The sequence below is a fragment of the Cardiocondyla obscurior genome, linkage group LG06 (assembly GCF_019399895.1).
Source record: "Cardiocondyla obscurior isolate alpha-2009 linkage group LG06, Cobs3.1, whole genome shotgun sequence".
Lineage (NCBI taxonomy): Eukaryota > Metazoa > Arthropoda > Insecta > Hymenoptera > Formicidae > Cardiocondyla > Cardiocondyla obscurior.
In genome coordinates, this window is record NC_091869.1 from 3,186,336 (window position 1) to 3,207,417 (window position 21,082).

Sequence of the window (21,082 nt, forward strand, 5' to 3'; positions counted from 1 at the left end):
GTCTTTTTTATCCTCCCGTCGCGGCGGTATTTTCATTTAAGGTTTGCAGAGACGCCTATCGCCAGTCGGGCCGATCGTAGGCTGCGGAATTTACAAATACGATACCGACCATTTATAGCACGGAAATAAGAGTTATCTTGTGTATAAGCGCAATTACAATTTACCTTGATATAAAAAGTAATTAAACACACGGCGATTTATATTAATTTTATTAATCTAATTATGTTGTATTTTATTAATTCGAGAAATAATTACATTTATGCGTATATATTATGCGCGTGTAAAATAATATAAAAATATATAATATAAGAAATTATTATATTAATTCAAAATTTCAATTTTTTCTGTTTCAGAAAGGAAACGGGGTCGACAGACTTACACGCGATACCAAACGTTAGAGCTGGAGAAAGAATTTCACTTCAACCGATATCTTACTAGGCGGCGACGCATCGAGATCGCGCACGCACTTTGCCTGACGGAACGGCAGATAAAGATCTGGTTTCAAAACAGACGGATGAAGTGGAAGAAAGAGAACAAGACGAAAGGCGAGCCGGGATCGGGCGACGGCGACACCGAAATCTCGCCGCAGACGTCGCCGCAGGGTTAAAAGAGCTCCGAGGGAAAGTGGAATCTCCTCTCCACCTCTCTCAGGGTCGTTTGATACCTTGTTTCCAGCACTACCTCCTCCCCACCCAGAACTCCAACTCCCCCATCGATGACCTCCAAATCCTTCTAAGCAATGACGCTTATTTTGTCGTGTTAATCATGTTGCTTGTACCAAAAACGAGGCAGATAATGGCGAAGGCGAGAATGTCGTGGAAGGACCCGTAAAGAGCGCCCGATGACGATGAGAGGGCACCTCACGATGTGCCCCGGGTGCACGAAGGGACGGCGAAGAGCAGCGAACGAGGCGAAGACGCACAAACGAGTCAGTAGAGGAATTTGCGGGAACGCGTGCGTGAAGAGGAATCAAGATTTATCGATCGAGATGAGTAAACGAAACTGGATCACATGCTAATCAGAACCGCGTCAACCTCTATTACATTTAATCGATTATTGTATACCGCGATCTATATATATGCAGGCTGTGAGCAGCCTATATATACATATACATACGTGCGCGTACATATATGTATATATGCGCGCGTATATATAGACGAAGATGTATGTAGTTTAACGTGAATCGTGGGAGCGAGTGATCAACGTCCGGTCGGTATTGACGCAAAAGACGTGACTCGAAACGATAGAGTACTAAGGGTTGAATCCGCGAGGAAAGAATGATAACGCGCGAATCTGACTTGCGAGCGTGGCGAAGAAGAGGCGAGCGAGATCGTGTTGAAATCTTAGGAGAGCATTTTATTATTTATTCTCTTACGTCGTAAAGTAGAGTCGTAGTAGAAACGAACAGTAGATTAGCCCGTACGGTGATGTCCATCGCGTCTGTATTTAGCGCTAAATATGCGGTTTAGTGTCCTTAGATTGTTTAGATAGAATTCTTTCTTTGGTACCGCCGCGCGGTGGCTCCCAAATACGAGGATACTTATACGATTCGTGCCAAGTGTGATCATCGAGGATGTGCTTTGATGCGAGATCCGAAAGGGGTTGAAGTCGAGCTACGGCGGAGCGCAGCAGGTGGACGGAAGAGGAGAATCGTAAAAGTTTTACGTCTTATCTCGAGGTACAGTGATACAAGTGTGTGCAAAACTAATTCCGTGGAAGACCAGTGGAGTTTCATGTATGATATATGGCGTTGTTTCTTTTTTTTTTGGAGGAGGGGGAATGTCGCGTACGGAGAGGGCAACCGTAAACGAGACTGACTAGTGCTGAATGATAAAGTGTAAAGTAAAAAAAAAAAGGGGGAAAAAGAAAAAGAACAGCGCTCTTCGGCGGAGCAGAGTCAAATGGAGTTGACATTTCTTCATCAGCGTCATCGCAAGGTTAGTCTTACAAAAATCGCTAAAGATATGCATTATCGGTTAAATTACTTTGTTTCTCGTTGAATCGTTACGCATTTGATAGGAACGGTAAGCTTTGAACGCCGGCGGAATAAGCTCACACTTTTACGCGGCTGATAATGCATAAAATTGTAGCTTATCCGTTCACCAAACCGATAGTTAGGAAGACTTGTTCCTACCGCGCATATTGCTCAAGATGTGAACATATAATGTACATAAGCAGTTCTTTCTTAGCTAAAAAGCATGTCCACTTGAAAAAGACTTTAAATTGCAAAAAAATTCTTTTCCTTCTATACCTTCTAAATGCATTTCTAAATTATTGGAAATAATTACGTTATTTTCGAAAACTTGGAAATGCATTTAAGAAGTACAGATTGTATTATCTATTCGTGTCGAAAAGCTTCTTTTAGATTATACTCGTAATAGTTCAAATGATTTTGCAAAATAATTATTTGACGTTAAGATATTTGATATTAGCCGACCGATATTTAATATCTTTGATATTAAAGGAATGTATATAGCGTAATATGTCTTTTACAACGTTAGACATGCAATGTGATCTCGAATAAATTATTTTCTTTAGAATTTCTTTCTTTTGTTTTTTTTTTTTTTTTTAAAGAAAAAAGAATAATTGCAATAGTTGTAATTGTAATAACGTTGCAATTTTTCTTTTTTATTGTAAATATCGAAAGAAGATAACTCAAGGAACGGAAGTTTATTTGCATTAGTAGCTATCGAAAATTTGCTCTTGCTCCGTGCGACATGACGCCAAGTTACCAAGTGTTATAATACGTAGCATATTTTCGGAATAGGATGCTTTCGGCATGAAACCGCTTGGCACCTTAATAGTAGCTTAAAGCTAACCAAACAAAGAAGTAAAAAAAGAATTTTTTCTTACACGAGTTCACGATTTAAATTGCATTATTATTTCAAACCATGACGCTGCCTTTTGAATCTTTTTCGTGTCGTACAAAACAATCTTTTACGATTTTAATTTTAATTTTCTGATTAAAATATGAGAAAAATTATGCTTTCCTTGCCAAATTATTCTTTTTATTACCACGTGTACGATAATTTTCGCATTTTTATTTGGATTTGACACGCAACGACCGCGTTCTTCGTATGTGAGAGGTGATCTGATTCAGCGGGGATCCAATTTGTTACATTTGCATCGAGACAAGCGCGTTAAGTGTGGCAAGCGGTATCAGGGCACTCGTCAACTCGATCGTCTGATCTGGTTCGATGAATTGATTCGATTATGCCGTATCGGGAGATTCAGGAAAGCCCGGCCGCAGCCGCGGCCGGGCAGGCCCATATATTCCGCCGCGGTAAATTCTTGTGCTGTGTTGTAAATTTAGATTCGACGTAATTATTTAGTGTATATCTTGTATACACCATAATTAACGATATACGTAATAAACGATATTAATAACCGCGTGCTAATTATAAAACAGCCGGACGGTAATGCCGCTGCCGGGGTGGCCGATCCTCTAGCTCGCTGCTGAAATTCGGCTCCTGGCGAAAACGAGAGAAAACGAGGAGAGTGGCATAAAACGTGTAATCGATATACGTAACGTATGGTCCAGCTCGCGCTCGCGCGTCGATCGAGCAATGTGCGACCAGCCTTTCCTTCTCGAGAAATTTATTTATGTAAAACTCTTTGTCCTTGAGGAGCAACGAACTGTGTGAAATCCGCGGCGGTCGCTCGCTATCACACGCACGCATTTGAAACGCCCGTATAATCTAGCCAATCGCGGTCTCATGGGAAAATATTCGTCCGTCATTTTCATTCCGTTGTGCAATTTTATTTGATTGGAAAATAAAAGTAAAGTATTAAATTAATTTTTTTTTTAAGTCTTTGAATACGCACGGTAATCGTATGATTGTATTATTAATTATTCTGAGTTTAAATTGCATAGTTATTGTCATAAAATGCCATAATCGCGGCTTTCTTTTTAATTAGGAGTCTTTTTAATTTTTTTTTTTTTTTTTTGACGTGAATCATTATCACATTGTAACGTTTAATTTTTTTTCCAAGTCGCCAAAGAACGAATTAATTTACGAAATGAGATTTTTCGATTTGTTAGACCGCATTACGTTAACGTCTAGTTGAAATTGTATATATAATATACGTCTAAAATTTAAATTCGGGACGCAGCTCCGGTCCGTCAATCGAAAATAATTTCCCAACATCTAATTCGATTGTAACGTGTACAAAAGTTGAATAGTGCAATAAAATATGTTTAAATAAAAATTAAACGAGAGATATGACGGATCCCGGTGCTGTGTAATATAATAATTAAATGTCGAGGTAAGGCAGGTGGTGAGCGATCGCCGTGAATACGTGCGCAACTAAAGAAAAGAAAAGGAAAAAAAAAAAAAAAAAAAAAAAACAAGCGACTTTTGTATCTATTGGATAGCAAACCTATTACTTATAGATTAAAGGTATATACATATATTATATATAACGCGAGAAGGGAAAATTCATAATATTAACTGGGAGGAATGAGATGCAAAATATATATTTTATCTTTACTCGTATATATGCGCATTAAATTACAAGATATACGTAAATTAAACCAAGTACCGTGAGTGTATGCAAACGTAGAGCGTAAAACTGAAACGTAAATGCAGCAGTGTGTACGTATGTCACTAAGAATAGTCCGTATTCGATAAGAGTAACATCTAAAATTTAATTCATAAAGGTAAAGAAGTAGAGTTAAGTGCGTGTTGGTCGCAGTGAACGAAGGTGGCGGTCGTGAATTTTCAATTGGATTTTCGTCAAAAAGAGTAAACGGCACTCGCCATCAATACGTACACCACGGGAGAAACGCGCAATGAAAATTTTTATTTATTATTGTCCACGATATCGCGAGAAAGCGGCGGCACTTGCAAAAGAAAAAAAATGGGGAGGGGAAAGAAGAGGAATGTACATAAGTCCGATCTTTCTAACTAGACTATATGCAGAAAAAAAATGCTACGAAATAAGTAGAACAAAGAGAAATGAAAAAATATAAGAAGTAACGTTTGTCGATGAACGAGTAATTTTCTGACCGTAATATCGTTTAGTCCGGTAATATTTATTGATACATGTTATATATACCGCAAAGTGGATCTTTCTGTTTGTTTAATTGATTATACAATAAATATTTTTTATAATGTACTAGATAACGTTGTAGGTATTTATATGTACCATTGATTCTAAACTTCCTTGAGGATCTCTACGAGGTGACGTAAATTGGTAGAGATTATGAAATCCTTATGCTGATGTACACTCTCGCGTATCCAATCGTTTTTATCGGGTTTGCACGTATAAATACGAAGCGACGTTAAAAAAAAACATTTTTTTTTATAAAAAGAAAGAAATGACGAAAACGTGTTTTCGCACATTCGGATTTCGCTACGTTCCTTGGCTCTTTCGCAATTTCGGCTCTTCGATTTTATGCGAACGTTCGACTCTGTTTCTTTATTAAGCAAATTGCGAAACGTCGTCCTCATACGTGAATGCGCCGAAGAGTTCCTGACTTCCTGTTGCATTTCAGGAAAGCGTTATTAGTTTCGGATATATCTTTCGGGTATATCGTATTTCTATCCAAATACGTAAAATTTATAAATAAGCAAGTCCCACGCTCCATCATCATCTATCGAACTTAATCTAGGTTTTTTCTTTTATTTTATTTTTTTTTTTTTTTAAATTTTTAATTGATATTCTTACAACGCGAAGCAAAAACGCAGACGGTATGCAGTTTGTTGGTTTTTATTCTTTTCATGAATTTTATAATGTACCAAATACATTCACAGTACTCGCTTTATTTAATCCCCGAATCGAACTTTTATATACTTCTAAATATAAAGAAAGAAAAATAATTCAAAGATCAAGGCATTATAAATGTATCGCTTGTGTAATGCAGCTAGAGGAGATTGCCATAAACTATACACGAGAAATTTCCGATTTTTTGCTATTTCGAACGTGAGATATGCGTCTCATCGATTATAGGTTCCGCCATGTGAAGACTGATAGACTCCGTAACGCGAGACAAGAATATTGTATACAATAGTCGCTGAAACAAGAACACATCCAGACCTATGCTATTATTTATCGATAGAAATAATTATTTAACTGTGCGTTATTAATATTTAAATTAGCCGATTATTCCAAACAAATATTTCGCCGCCTATAACTGAATTTAGAGCGACTTCGGTACTTCTTTACCCTTTTTCGTTTGTAAATCGACATTGACATCCAAATAACAAGCAATAAGTATTACCGAAGTTACTCTAGATGTACAATTTCCTTTCATTTTAATGTTCCGGTGAACGCAGAGATAAAAGCAGGATGCATTTGTATATAATTAATCATGTGAAAAGTATATATGTGGGAACGAGAGAAGTTTTCTTTTTCAAATATCGGCAGGGCAATGTGAAAGGCGACGTCTGACGTTGCGGTATCGAATCGCGAGCCGCGACCCTGTATACGATACCGCGTAGGTAGAGTAGGTACCTGTTTACTAGATTAAAAAAAAAAACCTTACAAAGTAACGGTAGCAGAGGTCTAATTAATCACTATTTATTGATACGATATAGTAACGATATTCAAACGGTGGAGTTCCGCGGGTAATTCGATTACTCAGTGACTCGACGAAGATATAACTACCCGAGTGGAAATTGATTCCCACCGTTACCTAATAAATTAGCTAGCCAATTCGTGTTTCATCTCGTGGCTGTCTAGCAAAACTGTCCAGCACTGAGCCAGAATAATACTCAAAAAACATAGCTAGAAAAGCTAGATATCTAAATGTTTTTCGCCGCGTGTTGACCTTACGCAACGCTCGATTCGAATCCGCCGGGCTCGCCGACCGACGCGGTAATATGAGTACGTGCGTGTGTTTTCATCGGCCGGCAGTCCTCGTGCTCCAAGTTCGCAAGGTGGAGGACTAGCGGACGGTGGACGGCGTGTACCGGTTTGCCCGGCGAATTCGGCAGTCGAGCGAGCGTTGCGTAAGGTCGGAACACAGTATTTAAATACACGGTCTGCGCTGGACAGTGACTAGACGACCGATATTAGATAGATTTTGTTTTTCTTTTTTTAAATGACAATTTTATTTTTTGAAGACAGTCACAAAATATTAAATACTTTCTTATAATTTATGGCTAGTACCAAGCTAGTCATTAGTTAAGAAATATATTTAATCTGCGCGATTTCACCACTAGCTGCAAAATCAGATTAGTTAGATAAATTTCCACTCGGGTAGAGTAAGAGGATGACAATATTTCGAGAGCCGCCACGTTGTCGTTCGCCGACGAACTTACGGTTTCTCCAGTGTGTCGCACCCTACTTTGAGTATTAACGGATTAACGGAGTAGAAAGGAATTTCTTATTAAAATCTTATGCTAAAATTCTGTTCTATTGCTATTGCCAGTTGCTTATTAAATTTTAATACTATTTGATTTATAGACTTGATTAATAGGCTTAAAAATAATAAAAAAAAAAAAAATAAAAAACCATGTTGCAGTTTTTGACACACGCTTGAAAAGTTAAATGAATTCAGAGGTTTTATTAGTCTTCGGTTAGACAGCGGTGTTTAATTCCCGCGTGGAATATTTATGCAGCTTTTGCGAAGTGCAACCGTGCCAAGGTTACTAGGGATCGACCTAGTGCGACGAGCGGGAGTTCCGGATATGCTGCACGCGAGACAACAATCTGAGAGACGAGTTGCAATTTGTTTAGGGTGGTAGTGGGAATGCCAGGTCGCGCCCGGTCCATAAAAATTCGCACATTTCCCTGAGGCATGACGCACGATCTGCGATTAGGTTTCCTATCTCCCAGCTACACACTTGAGTCACCATGGTTACGCATTGCCCCGGCCGAAAGACACAAAGTGTACATGTATCATATATTCTACATATTATATGTATACGCACACGTATGCACACGGATACAAATTTGAGAAGCGGTATATTAGACACATTGCCTATTTACAAAAGACCGGGTACAATGCATTCGTTCCAACGATTGTGCGGAGAAAAAAAAAAAAAAAAAAGGAGAGAAATACTTAAGTACAGGTGTGCCTAGCAGCCGAAAACAAAAATGTGGGCAACACTGCTTTATCGGAAGATAAATCGGAAGGGGAAAAAAATGAAGTATAAATAAATGAATCTATATATAAATATATATATACATATAAATTATATATATTATAAATATATATATTTAAATATACAAATACGAATAATTATTACAGCTACAACAAACGTATATAGTTATTTTGTAGTGTCTCGCATTATGTAAACTATATGTACACATAAAGAGTACGACAGTGGCGATGTTGATGATGATGATTGCAATGGTAAACGGTGTCTCTTACGCGAGTGAAGTATGTATTATGTAATAATGATGAAGACGACGAGGCGATGGATAAATAGTATTACATGCTATCATGTCGGCGAGTCTAAACCGTATTGTATTATATTATATAAGAGTCTGTCCATATTAATAATAATAATTATTATATTAATTATAATAGCTGTGTTTGAAAACGAGAAATAAATTGTGGTTGAATATGAAGTGTAGGGATGTGATGAAGAACGGCCGGTTGTTCCCCTTATCATTGTGCGGTATCGCGACGCTATGCAAATTCGCGAACGCGCGCGGCGGTCAATCGGCGGCGCGTACCGGGATTCTCCGGGTCGGGGATCCGCGGATTCCCAGCGTGAAGTCGTGATTTCTGCACGCCGCACGAGGATATCGCGATTAGTACGCCACTGGCTTCCCTTCGAGAGAGAGTAAGCCCGGCATACCCGGAGGTTGCGTTTATACGAATTGCAGCGGAAGGAACCATTGTATAATCCAAGATGGCCTCCACCTCGGAGAGGATTATTATTGGCTAATACGAAGCAAGAGGCCCCGCCTTGGCTCACGGCTCGTGACGGGATGATTTATTGGGATTTCTGTCTGTTCGCCCCTGCGCTGCAACGAACACACGCCGTGGCCTAGCTCTCGCCTAGACGGTAGGTATGCTCGGATTTGCGATATTGGATTTCGACATCTCGGCCGAGTGCAGCTGCAACCATTCCCCCACGACGGACAGACGTCTTCGTTCCGCGTGTCCACGTGCAGTGGACGGCATGCCTCAAGTGTCAATATCAGATTCAATTTCAGATATCGCGAGTTTTATCTCGTCCATTTTCGATTATTCACGCTCTCGACATTTTCCGTTTCTTTTTCTCATCATTTCTTCTTATTTTTATTTTTTTTCAATATTTAATACTAAAAGAATTATAAATAATTACTTTAGAAGTGATAAATGAAATAAGAATAACGTTACGCTTTTAATTATATTTATATGTTCGGATAATTTAATATTGGCTTGCACGCACTTCGCCAATACGTATTTCAATTATCGAAAGGCCCTTCTCTTTACGCTAGTTCGTATTCTTCAATATTTTGCGTGACGTGAAAGATTTAATCTTAATCCGGCGATTGCCTTAATACGCATACGTGCGTCCGCAAAATTAAATCTCCGCGGCAGAAAGATTGACGTGTGGACACGGCGCTATCTATCGCCGTCTGTTGGCGCGATGAAAGGTGAGTATAATTGACGGAAGCCTCGTAATGCTATCGCACTTCCGGAACTGGGTAACGAATCCGGGTCATGCGAGATGGAAGAGCAGAAGAATTCCATCGTTAAGTGAGTATATCTGGCGTAGTGGATTGCGTATTTACGATTTAAAGCGGCGGTGACCTTTACCAATTCGGTTGTTGCAGGTGCATCCACGTTGCAAATGCACTCCTGGTGTGGGGAAGAGGAGGGCAGGGAATCCGTAGGCAGGACGAGCACGAGGGAGCGAAATAACCTGAGAGAGGAGACGGGCGAGAGCGAGGAGTCGGCGGAGTAGAGACCCGGCAAGATAGAGGAGCCGGTGGGAGGATGGCGGTTAGAATTTATGGCCGCTTTATCACTTTACCGGCCTTGCCGCGTCTCCTTTAGCCCGTGAGGAGGGCAGGATCTCACGATGAACTTTGGCACTCGACTACGCTGCACTCGACGAGCGGTGAGCCCGTTAACTTTCTTGTTTACTCGCATTTCGCGAGAGATTACAAGTACACCTGTTTTCTCTCTCCCCCTCTTTCTCTTTCTATCTCTCCCTTTTTCTGGCTCTTTTCTTTTCTCTTTTTTTTTTCCTTTTTTTCCTCTCTCTTTTCGCTTTCTCTTCTCTGTTTCAAATTTAACGCAATAATATATTACACGAATCATATTATATTACTGGATAGCATGCACTGGTCGGAAAGAGTATTTCGTTTACAAAGCTACATTTTACGAAACTGAATTTTGCACGCGCGATTTGGATTTGATGATGGTTAATTAATGGAGCATTAAGTCCAATCGAATTAAGAAAAAAAAAAAAAATTAATCTTATTTATTAATTTCTATTGTGCTTGGAAATTGAAAGCGTAATGAACTCTACTAAATTAATATAGAATCACACGGGTTTAGGAAGGCGGTAGAAGAAGGAGATAAGACTGCGCCTTCTAATCTGAGAAGCCTGTCCCTATGCCACGGTCTAAATTTATGTCTTTATATTTTCGGTGCGCGCTAACTTCTCAGCCGTTCGCATGCCTCATTATACTCATGGGCGTTTAACGGTCGGATTTTAATTCACTTGGCCGAAGCCCGAGGGGGGGCAGGGGAGAATTGTGTTCCGGCGGTTAACAGGAAAAGTGGCGCCGGCCGCCGAATCCACGAATATCTAGTGTAAACACATTAATAACGGGTCTCACGAGTAACTTATTGCGTACACGGGCACGCCGCGCGGGCCCTCGTAAAATTTACGTCATACTACCTGTCGGCATGACGACTACAGCTACATAACGCATAAAGTAACCCCCATTAATAGACCATAAATTCTATCCCCGCGGCACTGTTGTTATGTATGAGCGTCGTTAGTGTTAATAGAGTGTTAACGGCTTCTATGCCGCTCTCGATTCTGTCCAGGACGTAGGTGACGGAGGTGGCGATGTAGGTAGAAACTTGACAGAGAGAAGGGGGAGGACAGGGGAGAATGGTAAGCGGTTGCCATAGAGGAATTCTGGTTGCGTGCCGCCCGGCTACTATTAGCCTCGTGCTTCTGCTATTTTGCATAGAGAATGCATCAATTTTCGGCGCTTCCCGCTCGCCGGTCCCACCTCTCCCTCCCGACACCCCATCCTCGCTATCGCCACCTTCGACGATTTTGTCTCCTCGCACTCCGCTCTTGGCCGTCCCCCGCCCTGATTTCCGTCACAGCGACACGATCCACGGTGCACGCCGCGTTTCGGACAATGTAAACCGCATCGGAGGTAATTGATAATCACGAACAAACCTACTTCTGTTGGAAAATGCTCGCGACGGCTGCTCGGCCTGTTTACGCGGTGATCGCTTCCGCTGCCGATGATCGGTTTCGATTCGCGCGATGAGGACGTCCGATAACGTGGACTCAACGATTACCGGGAGTTTATTACGGAGATCCGGTCGCACGAATTAACAGGAGTGTTAAGATTTAAATGCCGAGAGGCTTGAACGACTTTAAACGAGGGATTTTTCGCACTTTTTCACGAGACCGTCCATTCGGAGAGTATTTCATTTATTAATAATTGTTATTATTTAATTACCGCGAATTTATAACGTTTTAATGGGGGAGCGTAAATCATACGCCCGCGAAGAAATTTTTAACAAAGTCTGGGTGTGATAAAACATAACTGCATCGTTAATCTTCTCACCTAGTTCTTACGTTTCAAATCCCGGGATTATGCGAAAAGGAGCACATTAATGGGCATGCACTTGTTACTTTTACGGAGTAAAAAAATTTGCAAAAAAATGAAAGAAAAAAACAATTCTATCGCGGTCGACTCTCAGGTTTAAACAACGTTGTGCTTTAGGCGGATCACTGCATGGAGGACGCCGTTGGATACATAACGTATAACGGAACATAAATCAATAATATCGCCATCCCTTCTCTTTCTTCCCTCCCTGGGACACCAACACTCTATCTCCGAACGTTGTTACTGTTCTGCAAACCACCGAGCGAAGACGCCGTCTTTTTCGCAGTCAATGTTTAAGTTCTAAAACATTAGCAAACAATGAATGTTCTGTAATATTCAACACGTTCGGCAAACGTTGCAATTTATTCGTTTAACTTGTTCGATTATTTTTACCGGTAAAGCGTTTCGCAGTATAACTAATTAATAAAAAGTAACAGCTTTAATTGGAACGTTTTTAGCATTCTTATGACTTTTAATTAATATACGTAGCACTATTATTTTTCTTACACGCGTGCAACTTATTAGACAGCACCGATAAAATTCGCGAATATCTAAGATTCAAGCGAAAGCACACGATCTGCTCGGATTTAGATTTTTTTTTTTTTTACGCTGGGTAATAAGATACAAGCTGACGTTCGCCGAATTAATGCGAATTTATTTCGAGCGGGGCGCGTACCCAGGTATTTTAGGAAGTTCGGGTCCGGGTGAGCGTATAGAAAGGCTAAATGCAAAACCTTGTAAGGGGGAGAGACTCGCGTATACTCCGAGAAACTAACAAAACATCCTCGCAATTAGCCGGATGTCCCGATGACATCAGCGGGGCATCCCTCGGGGACCGCCGGCCGCGCTACGTAGCCCCGCGACAGAAATTTCACCGCTGTGCCGCACCGCCGACTTCGGTCCCCTGCCGCTCTCTCCGCCGCCGGTTGTGTTGCTCCTGCCGTGCGAGACCATCCGCGGCCTCTCAACGGGATTCTAGGTGACGACCGTAGCTCGCCGGTCACGGGTAACGCTAAATAATAAAAACTTATCGGATCCGCGTCGCTGAGAATTGGACGGCGAGGTGAAGGCGCACGCGGCCGCCGAATGAAATTGAAAAGTAGCCGGGAGATATGACCCTACCGACGAATATCGGTAGACAGACGAATGGCGTGGGAACGAGCAAGGGGTTTGGAACGGGCAAGCGGGAACATGAAAAACTGCCGCGCGAGGGCTGATAGACTGAAAAGTGTTTGCTCGACGGACGGACGGTTTTTCCTTTTTTTTTATTTTTTTTATTTCTTTTTTTTTATTATTTTTTTTTTTCAAATCTTTCGCCGCCCTTTCTCACCCGAGGTCATTGGGATGCATTGTACGCGAGATTGGCGCAAATACGTTCGCCTCATTGTTCCGCGTTAAAAATATCGCGACCTCGTGGATTCAATAAACTTTCACGACCGACGTGACGTAAGTGGTATTGCCCGGTGCCATGCCGAACAAATTGAAAAGGTCCTGCTTATATCTTCTTCTTTTTTCTTACTTTATACCAATGTTGCAATACAGTTATTTATTTCAATATACCTTTTTCCTATTTTCTTTCTTTTTAATTATTATTTTTTCACTTTCTTTCTCCTCTAAAACCTATATCTCCTTTATATTTTAATGTATATTTTAATAATATTAAATACTTTTATATAATAATTAAATAAATTACATATATTGAATAATATTAAAATGCTTTTTCTTGTTCTTTTTTAGATTAAGTTTTCCAGATTCGTTCAACGGATTCTTCATTACACTCGTCGCATCAAATAAATCAACAGGAACAAACTACAAAAATTAAGACATCGCCTGTGATCTACTAAGTGAATAAATGACAAATCAAAACTACAAGATACAAAGAAGATACGAAATTTCATCTAAAGTGTTGACAACTTGTACCAGAAACACAGAAGTTAATCACATCTGATACCAGCAAAATGCAATAAAAGAAGAGACTTATTATCATTTACAAAAATATCAGAAGAAATGTATATGGAAAATAAGTCAACCACTAAGAAAGGAAGACAAAGGACTGTTATAATTGACCAACGAATCACACCAGTCACTCAAATCTTAATTCGGACAACGTGCACGAGTGCGGCGCGCATCCACGACGGACCCAATCAAAACTGGAATACTCGAATCTAGGCCAGCGTCATAATTAAACAGTGCAATCATACGTTTGTTATTGCGGACTACAATTTGAAACTGGCGCCTTTCGAGAACAGCGGCGACCATTAGACTGTCCCTGTGATGTTCGAGGTGGAGTATGATGGTTCCATCGAGTAGGTAGTGCCTAGACGGAGCTCCACCCAGCACTTAGTTTACGTCGCGATTGCGGCCCCGGGCACGGCCGTTTCCAGGGTACAGTCACGCCCATGCCATGCGAGTACTGTACTCCCATTCGCTGGGCCATATCTCATCTGGTCCATCGCATTAGCCTAATCTGCTAGCAACGTGAACGAAGAAAAAAAAAAAAAGAAAAAACACGGCCATCGACGTTGCCACTGACGAGAGAAATCGCGGCGAGGTGCTGCCACCTTATTGGTAAGATCGGGAAGTTGACCGGTTGTCGAATTGATTTTTCGTTTTTTCCCCCGCGAGCAACATTGTCACGTTCGCATTTCGACCGGTGCTTCGATTCCGTTGTTTGTGTATTGTTCAGGTTGATGTCACCGGCATCGGTTTTGTAACTCGCGGCCATGCGTCGACCGGACACGAGAACACGATTGCCTGGTCCACTATCAAAGCGATCGAAATAGTGGGTAAGGAGAAATTATGCTTTCATCACGTTATTAGAATATGTAAGCTAAGCTTTGTTAGAACTATCTGATTTTCAAATATGAAGTTTATGTAATAACGTCATAAAGTAATATTGTAAAAGTAATACTTCAATCTCGACTGAAATAATTATAATACCTAACTTAACGAGAATCTGTTAAAAATCTCTTTGAATCTGACTGGACTGTATTTAAATACAAATGTAGATATAACAATTCTAAAGTGATAGTGATCAAAAAGTATCATTAAATGCCAAAAGATGTAAACGATGCGAAAATCAGTTTTATTATTTAATTAGAACGTGCTGTTGCAGTTTTCTTCATTCAATGCAGTTCATCATTGGATTACTAGCGACGCCGGTAAAGAGCTGTAATCGGTGAGTAATCTAATGCATGATACTAAAGCTACAATTAATTATAAACCGGGAACAAAGTAGATGTCAGAGTTTTACGGGTAAACCCTACCGATTTCGCGCGACGGAATGCAACTTTCTAAGCCATCGAACGTTAGAGACTCGGAGAAGTTTGTGGCAGATTTTGCTGTTGTTTCATTGTCTTCCAATTTGCTACGCAGAGAAATCTTTTACCGTGATTTTACGGTGAAGATGGTACACGCTGTCTTCTTTCTTCTGCATCGCCACATGCTGTCTTCGAGCCTCCACGAACGTATTGCGAAGCAATAAATTTTCGCTTTGTTTAAAAACCCCTAAATTCCGAAATCTGCTAACGGTGACATACCGTTGGACCCGATTTCCCGAGGAAAAGTCACATGTCGCCGAGGTATGCGGCCGAGTCGAATATTGCGTCGATTTTCGAGGTCATAAATTGCTCCAGTTTCCGGAAGGAAACCGCAGCACATGTGCATACGCATGGAAGGCACATTGGAAAGGTTTCTTTATTGCGAAAATTCTCCCGCGACATGCAGCATTGTTCCACGTTAAAAAGACTCGAGGCTGACCTTGCGAAATGCGCAGGTAGAGTGTTTTTTGCGGGCCAAGGTCCGCAAAATCATGTGAATTACGTCGATTCCACGTTGCAAAATTTCTCGACGGTAGGATGTCGCATATGAACTTTTAAAGACGATACCTGTACGGATTTTTACTTACCTAAATTGCGTTATGCCGTGAATTATGTGAGATTCACGTCGTGATGTTGCGATAGCTCATCGACGAATAAATTTTACGCATGTGTCTCGAATATTTTGTCTTTGTTTCGCAAAGTACTCGGTAAAAAAAAGGGGAAAAAAAAACTTGAAACAGTTGTCGTACACACGTACGTAAATTCTTTTTTCTGCTCCAACGATTTCGAAGTCCCGAATTGAGAGATCGGTTACATTACTTAAAGTTATACATACAAGCATATTGCGTCACGAAAAATAAAGAAACGCCACTTAAAAATATAATGCAGTAAATTAATTAAAGTAGAAAGAAGTCTGAAGATTTTAAATTAGTTTCCGCTGCAACAATTAATAATTTTGAAATACACGAAGCAATCCTGCCTAATTTTACATCCAATTTGCTGGACGAATTTCTGTTACACTTCGTGGGGCTTTATTGTCGCATAATTGAGTTAATAACGTTGGCACATCTAGATTTTAACACCTGTTCTAACAGCGACTTTATTGTCGTACGCATGAGAAAAGCACAAGATTAATGATGCCTTAATGACTATACGAACCGTTTTGAAGCATGACTGTCTGCTAAAATATAACTCAATTTCACATGATGAATATTAGTGCCCTTTTACATCTCACAGAACTTACGGCTGTAGAATTTATTTTCGATAATTTATTTTTATGAACGCTTATAGATTATTCTTTACAGTAATTAGATAAATTTTACATATATTTAAAACTAAATAACGTTTAAAAGTACATATACACATATATATTTATTCTATATGAAATGAGATAAAGTTAAAGTATGGAAAATACTTTCGTTTGATTGATTAAAATGAAATTAGAATACATTTTGCGTGAGCAGACTTTTACGCTCGCCGTGTTAAAATGTGAAAAACGGTAATCTTGGTGACACCTTGTGAATTTGATTACGTCCGCGATATCTTATTAAAACTTTGGGTTAATATTAAAAAAAAAAAAAATTCCACAAGCAGCTATTTACATTGCGAAGGAGAAAAAACGTATGTTCCAGCAACTGTGTCGCTCAGAATTGCTTTATACGATCTTCTAATGAATATTTCAGAAATCTGCCTGGCGATTGTGGGATGTTGCGTGTCTAAATACATACGAGCGCAGATGTGTAATCAGATAACGTGGTTTATGGGCAATTCTATATCTTTCTTCCCCGCTTCGGCGATGTTGACATTTTTGTGCATATATTCCTGTCGGTACGTTCATTCCTCGAAGAGTTTACTTTTTTAAATAGCGGGACGCCGAGATATCGCGCACATTTTATAAACGGATCCTTATTTAAAAAGAAGATGTAGAGATTTTGTTGTTGCTGCGGTTGTTGTCGCTTTTCCACGGTGCCGAATGTACATTTAAATTACGTTTAAAGAAACGGGAGGCGCTTGTAACACCGTGCACGTGAGATACATACATTCGTAGTTCATTGATAATAATTATTAAATGCAAAACGGTTTTTCTTAACGCAGAAGAAGCAAAAGTATATGACGCACGCGAAGCGCGTGCTCCGTAATGTCTAATACAGATTAAAATAAGCGTAAAAGCACGTTACACCCCACGCATTTCCCGTCGCGTAAAGATATTACGTATAGAGTCCCTCGCATATCGCAATCGAAACGATTATTAAAACTCTTTCCGTTTACTGTATAAGATAGTTTTGAACTCGTGAAAGCACCGAAAGCACCACAGAACGATGGCTCGTTTGATCGAGTGTGAAATCAAGATAGAAACTTAGAAAGTTTCCGAATCGAATTATCTTGCGTACGAAATCCATTGAGACTTCTAGTAAGCTGTAAAAGGCGAAACGGACGTAGCTCTCGTTGGGAATTAACGAAATGTACGATAAACATTATTTAAACCTAAGTCAGAAGTTGTGTGTTGTTTTTAACTATTAAAAAAAGTCGAACTTGGACGCGAAAAACATTCGGAGGACGATTTCTAGAGAAAGCAACCGGTTTTAATTAATATATTAATTTAAATGTGCAATTTAAATAATTTAAATATGCATTACGCTTGAAACGCCACGGAGAGAATTTTCTATCGCGGTTCACGCGCTTCTCATTAAAAATTGCCGCATCTCAAACAATTAAGTTATGAGTTTCTAAGAGAAAGGCGGTTAAACTAAAAAAGAGAGAAAAAGGAAACGCTTTATATTGTTCGCAACGTGTGTTTTGCGTACATAAAATGCAATCTGCGGTTAAAATAATATCCGCAATAAAATATCGAATATGCAAAAGCATGATTATAGCGATGCTGAAATTAATTATGCGTGCAGTTTTTAATTTGCAGTATTAATAGGCAATCGAAACAAAAAATTACTATGAAATAGTAAGCTGGCCTTACGTTTCTTCCTTATCAATTAATCAGCATTCAGCGAAGATCCTGAACAGTTGCGTAATTCCAATCATGGATTTACTTTCTTTTTTTTTCTTTTTTATTATTCAAATTGTATTTCACTGAAAGATAAAAACTGCAAAGCAAACTACAAAGTAACAGACGTCATGCCTGCACTATTTCGTGCAAAATGTGTGCAGCCATTTAATTATACGTTTAAAGTACATTTTACAATAATAACTCAACAACATTTAAGTAACATGCTCTGCCAAGACGTCATCTGCAAGTAATAGCGTTGAATTAATTATTAATGCCGTAATAACAGAGAGATTTTAAGACGCAATACGTTTAATAACATTTTGAACTAAGAATTTTTCCCTAAGAGCACTTACCGACACACTTGCTTAACATTTAGATCAGAAACGCCGGGTTCGTTTAATATTTTATAATCTTCTTGATAAATATCTGCTGGTATTCGAAGCAATGATAAGCAAGGATGGGCGTATTCCCTTTAAAGAATCTTAAAAAGAAGCATTTTGTGAGTTATTCTTTCCGCTTTTATTGCTATAAATATTAAAATATTATTTAATCGTATTATTCATTAATTAAATATTGGAAAAGGTTCTGTGTCTTAATATATGAACGTATTATTATAATTTTATTACTGCTTTTACCGTTGACATTTTTTATTTTTGATTAAAAACGAAGCAATTTATTGATTTCCTTTTAATATAATTTAAAAAAATATATATTTATTTAATTATGCAAACTAGTTGAAATAGTGAAAGATCGAGCGTCACCTAAGTGTATGACAAATGCGACACGATTAACGAGAGATCAGTTTAAGACAAAATTTATGCACGATACTCTTCTGCCGGTTGGGGATATCAAAGCTACTGCGGACAAATAAATCCAGTCGCATTCCTCGACAATGAATTTCACTCGTACTACGCGCGGAAGGGAACCAGATTCGTATGGGGACCAGAATGGGACGCTATGATACTCGCATCAGCGCGAAATGACGAAGTGTTACGCCGAATTAACGTTTTTGGCGGAGGGGCCATCAAGGAAATGAACAGTTCTAATATCCCGTACGAGATTTATTTTAATAACGCCCGTCGACGTGGCAAAATTGCGCAACGCGATACCGAGGCGGTGACTGAAATCCGTAATGTCATAAACATCAAAATCAGACCTCCGCCGCAAATGCGAGCGGTGCGATAACGATGCAATTTCAAATATTTAATAATGCCATCGTAAAATAATGTCGCGCGGCGTACATTCTATTTCCTCCGAAGGCCCGCAGGTGTATTAGTTGATATTTTACAATTTACACAGCTCTTTTTTTTTCGTATTGTTCATACGAAAAAAAGAGAACCGCGGAGGGCGGCCGCTATTAATATCCCGGCGTAGTTAAAAATGTTTACCGCGGGTTACGATTCACGTGGAACTCGCGGCCGTAACGGCGGTATAATTTCGAACACTGCTTCGTACTTAACACTGCATCTGACATTTTAATGTTACAATCGCGCCTCGCCCGTACATGAAAGGGAACTTAAACAATCCTTGCTGAATTCGCACTCAACAAGACGTTACGTCGTGCCCGAATTATGCAAATTTTTCGTAACGCACAAAGAAAAAAAAAAAAAAGAAAAAAAACGCGCGCGTATAGAATGCAAGGAAAAAGTTGTAAGACATACGAGACGTGCAACTAATATTAATAACGTGGCAAAGTTAAAAATGTTTACTGTGTATTACGGACCGATATGAGGGCCACGAGCATGGCAGCGGGGTCCCTCGTGATTGATTACACGTCTCGACGTCTCTCCCTCTGACGGGGTGTTCCTATGGATATTGCCTTGGCATGGCCCTGCACGATTTCTCCCTTCGCCCTGCACCTCCGTGTCTATAGAGACACCATACCGATCTATTCTGCTCCTCTGCTTTTCCCCTCTCCCTCCCCGGTTCTCTCGTGGATCAAATCACCCTTCATCTCTGCGTCTCCTCTTTTCGTTAAGCTAAAAATTAAAAAGATTCCCTTTCGCGTTTATCAGTTTTAAAACAAAAGGGTGGGACAGCACCGTAAATTTTTCGGAACGTGCACATTTTCGTAACTCACATTTCCGCTTCGAAAACGCGAACTACGGCAACTGAATGTCTTGAAATAAGTGTGCGCGAGATTAATAACGGCCTACTTATAAATTTGAGGACACACACAGTGCTTTACAGTAATTACGATGATTGTGCCGAGAACTTAATCGTTCGTCAGACTTTATTAGACCGGAGGATTGTACAGTTATGCACCTCGCAACCTGCGAGCTACTTTTTGCGGAAATAATGAACAGTCCAGACACTTTAATTGAGATTTTATTATAGAGTATCGCGCAGCAAAACAAATCAATCGGCAAGTTGCAAAAAGCAGTGACGCATTGCGAAGTGGTCTTGAGAAAGACCCTGAAAACACACAGTTAAATGCTAAATCATTTAATTAAGCCTGAAAGTATTAACGAGTTGAGAAGTGCACTCTTGCGCAATGTTATAATTTCTAGTCATTACGCGCTGGACCTTGCAGCCTGTGTTCTCTATATTTTATCACGCCTCGAAAAAGTAATAGCGATTTTTTTTTTTTTTTGTACCACTTGTGTGGCCATTTGTATCTTATTGATTTGCAATTTTAGCTTGCCGCAATTAGTTGCGCAACGAAAACATTTGCGCGTCTAATAGCTTCCTGTAATTTTGTATAATGCTCGTAAAAGAGGAGGCTTGAAAAGGCATAGAGACGCATTTTGACTCGTCACTCATAGCGAGGGAAGGCGAAGTTTACACGCAAAACGTATACTCTTCAAGCGCAGATTGTACAGCGCGGACGAGTTGATTCCTTACAGTCCGTCCCTATTATGCTTTTAATCATCAAGCGAGCTCGCGAGAGGAATCTCATTAACGCGTGTATATTTCTTACTCAGCGCGTATACGCAAGGCGGTCCCTTGACCTTTGCGGGGCCTCCATACGTGTTTAGTAGCAACTGGTTGCAGTAGCAAGAATTAACAA

The 21,082-nt window shown here is 39.9% G+C and overlaps 1 protein-coding gene and 1 long non-coding RNA gene across 10 annotated transcripts in view; one reads left to right on the forward strand and one right to left on the reverse strand.

The window, feature by feature from the left end:
• The window catches only part of Antp (homeobox protein H90), a 93,713-nt gene extending 85,708 nt beyond the window's left edge, over positions 1-8,005 (forward strand). For 8 of the 9 annotated variants that reach the window (XM_070657895.1, XM_070657892.1, XM_070657893.1 and 5 more), the window contains one exon: positions 354-8,005. In XM_070657895.1, the coding sequence (XP_070513996.1) occupies positions 354-607 (254 nt within the window). In that variant the 3' untranslated portion in view covers positions 608-8,005. The remainder of the gene's footprint in view (positions 1-353) is intronic. The other variant, XR_011545857.1, reaches the window with a different exon arrangement.
• A 5,991-nt stretch (positions 8,006-13,996) lies between these two features.
• On the reverse strand, positions 13,997-20,236 carry LOC139103336 (uncharacterized). Its single transcript, XR_011545858.1, has 3 exons — positions 19,796-20,236; positions 18,426-18,553; positions 13,997-18,313 (listed from the first exon to the last, which is right to left on the reverse strand). It is a non-coding gene; the product is annotated as an uncharacterized lncRNA (long non-coding RNA).
• Positions 20,237-21,082: the final 846 nt, after the last annotated feature.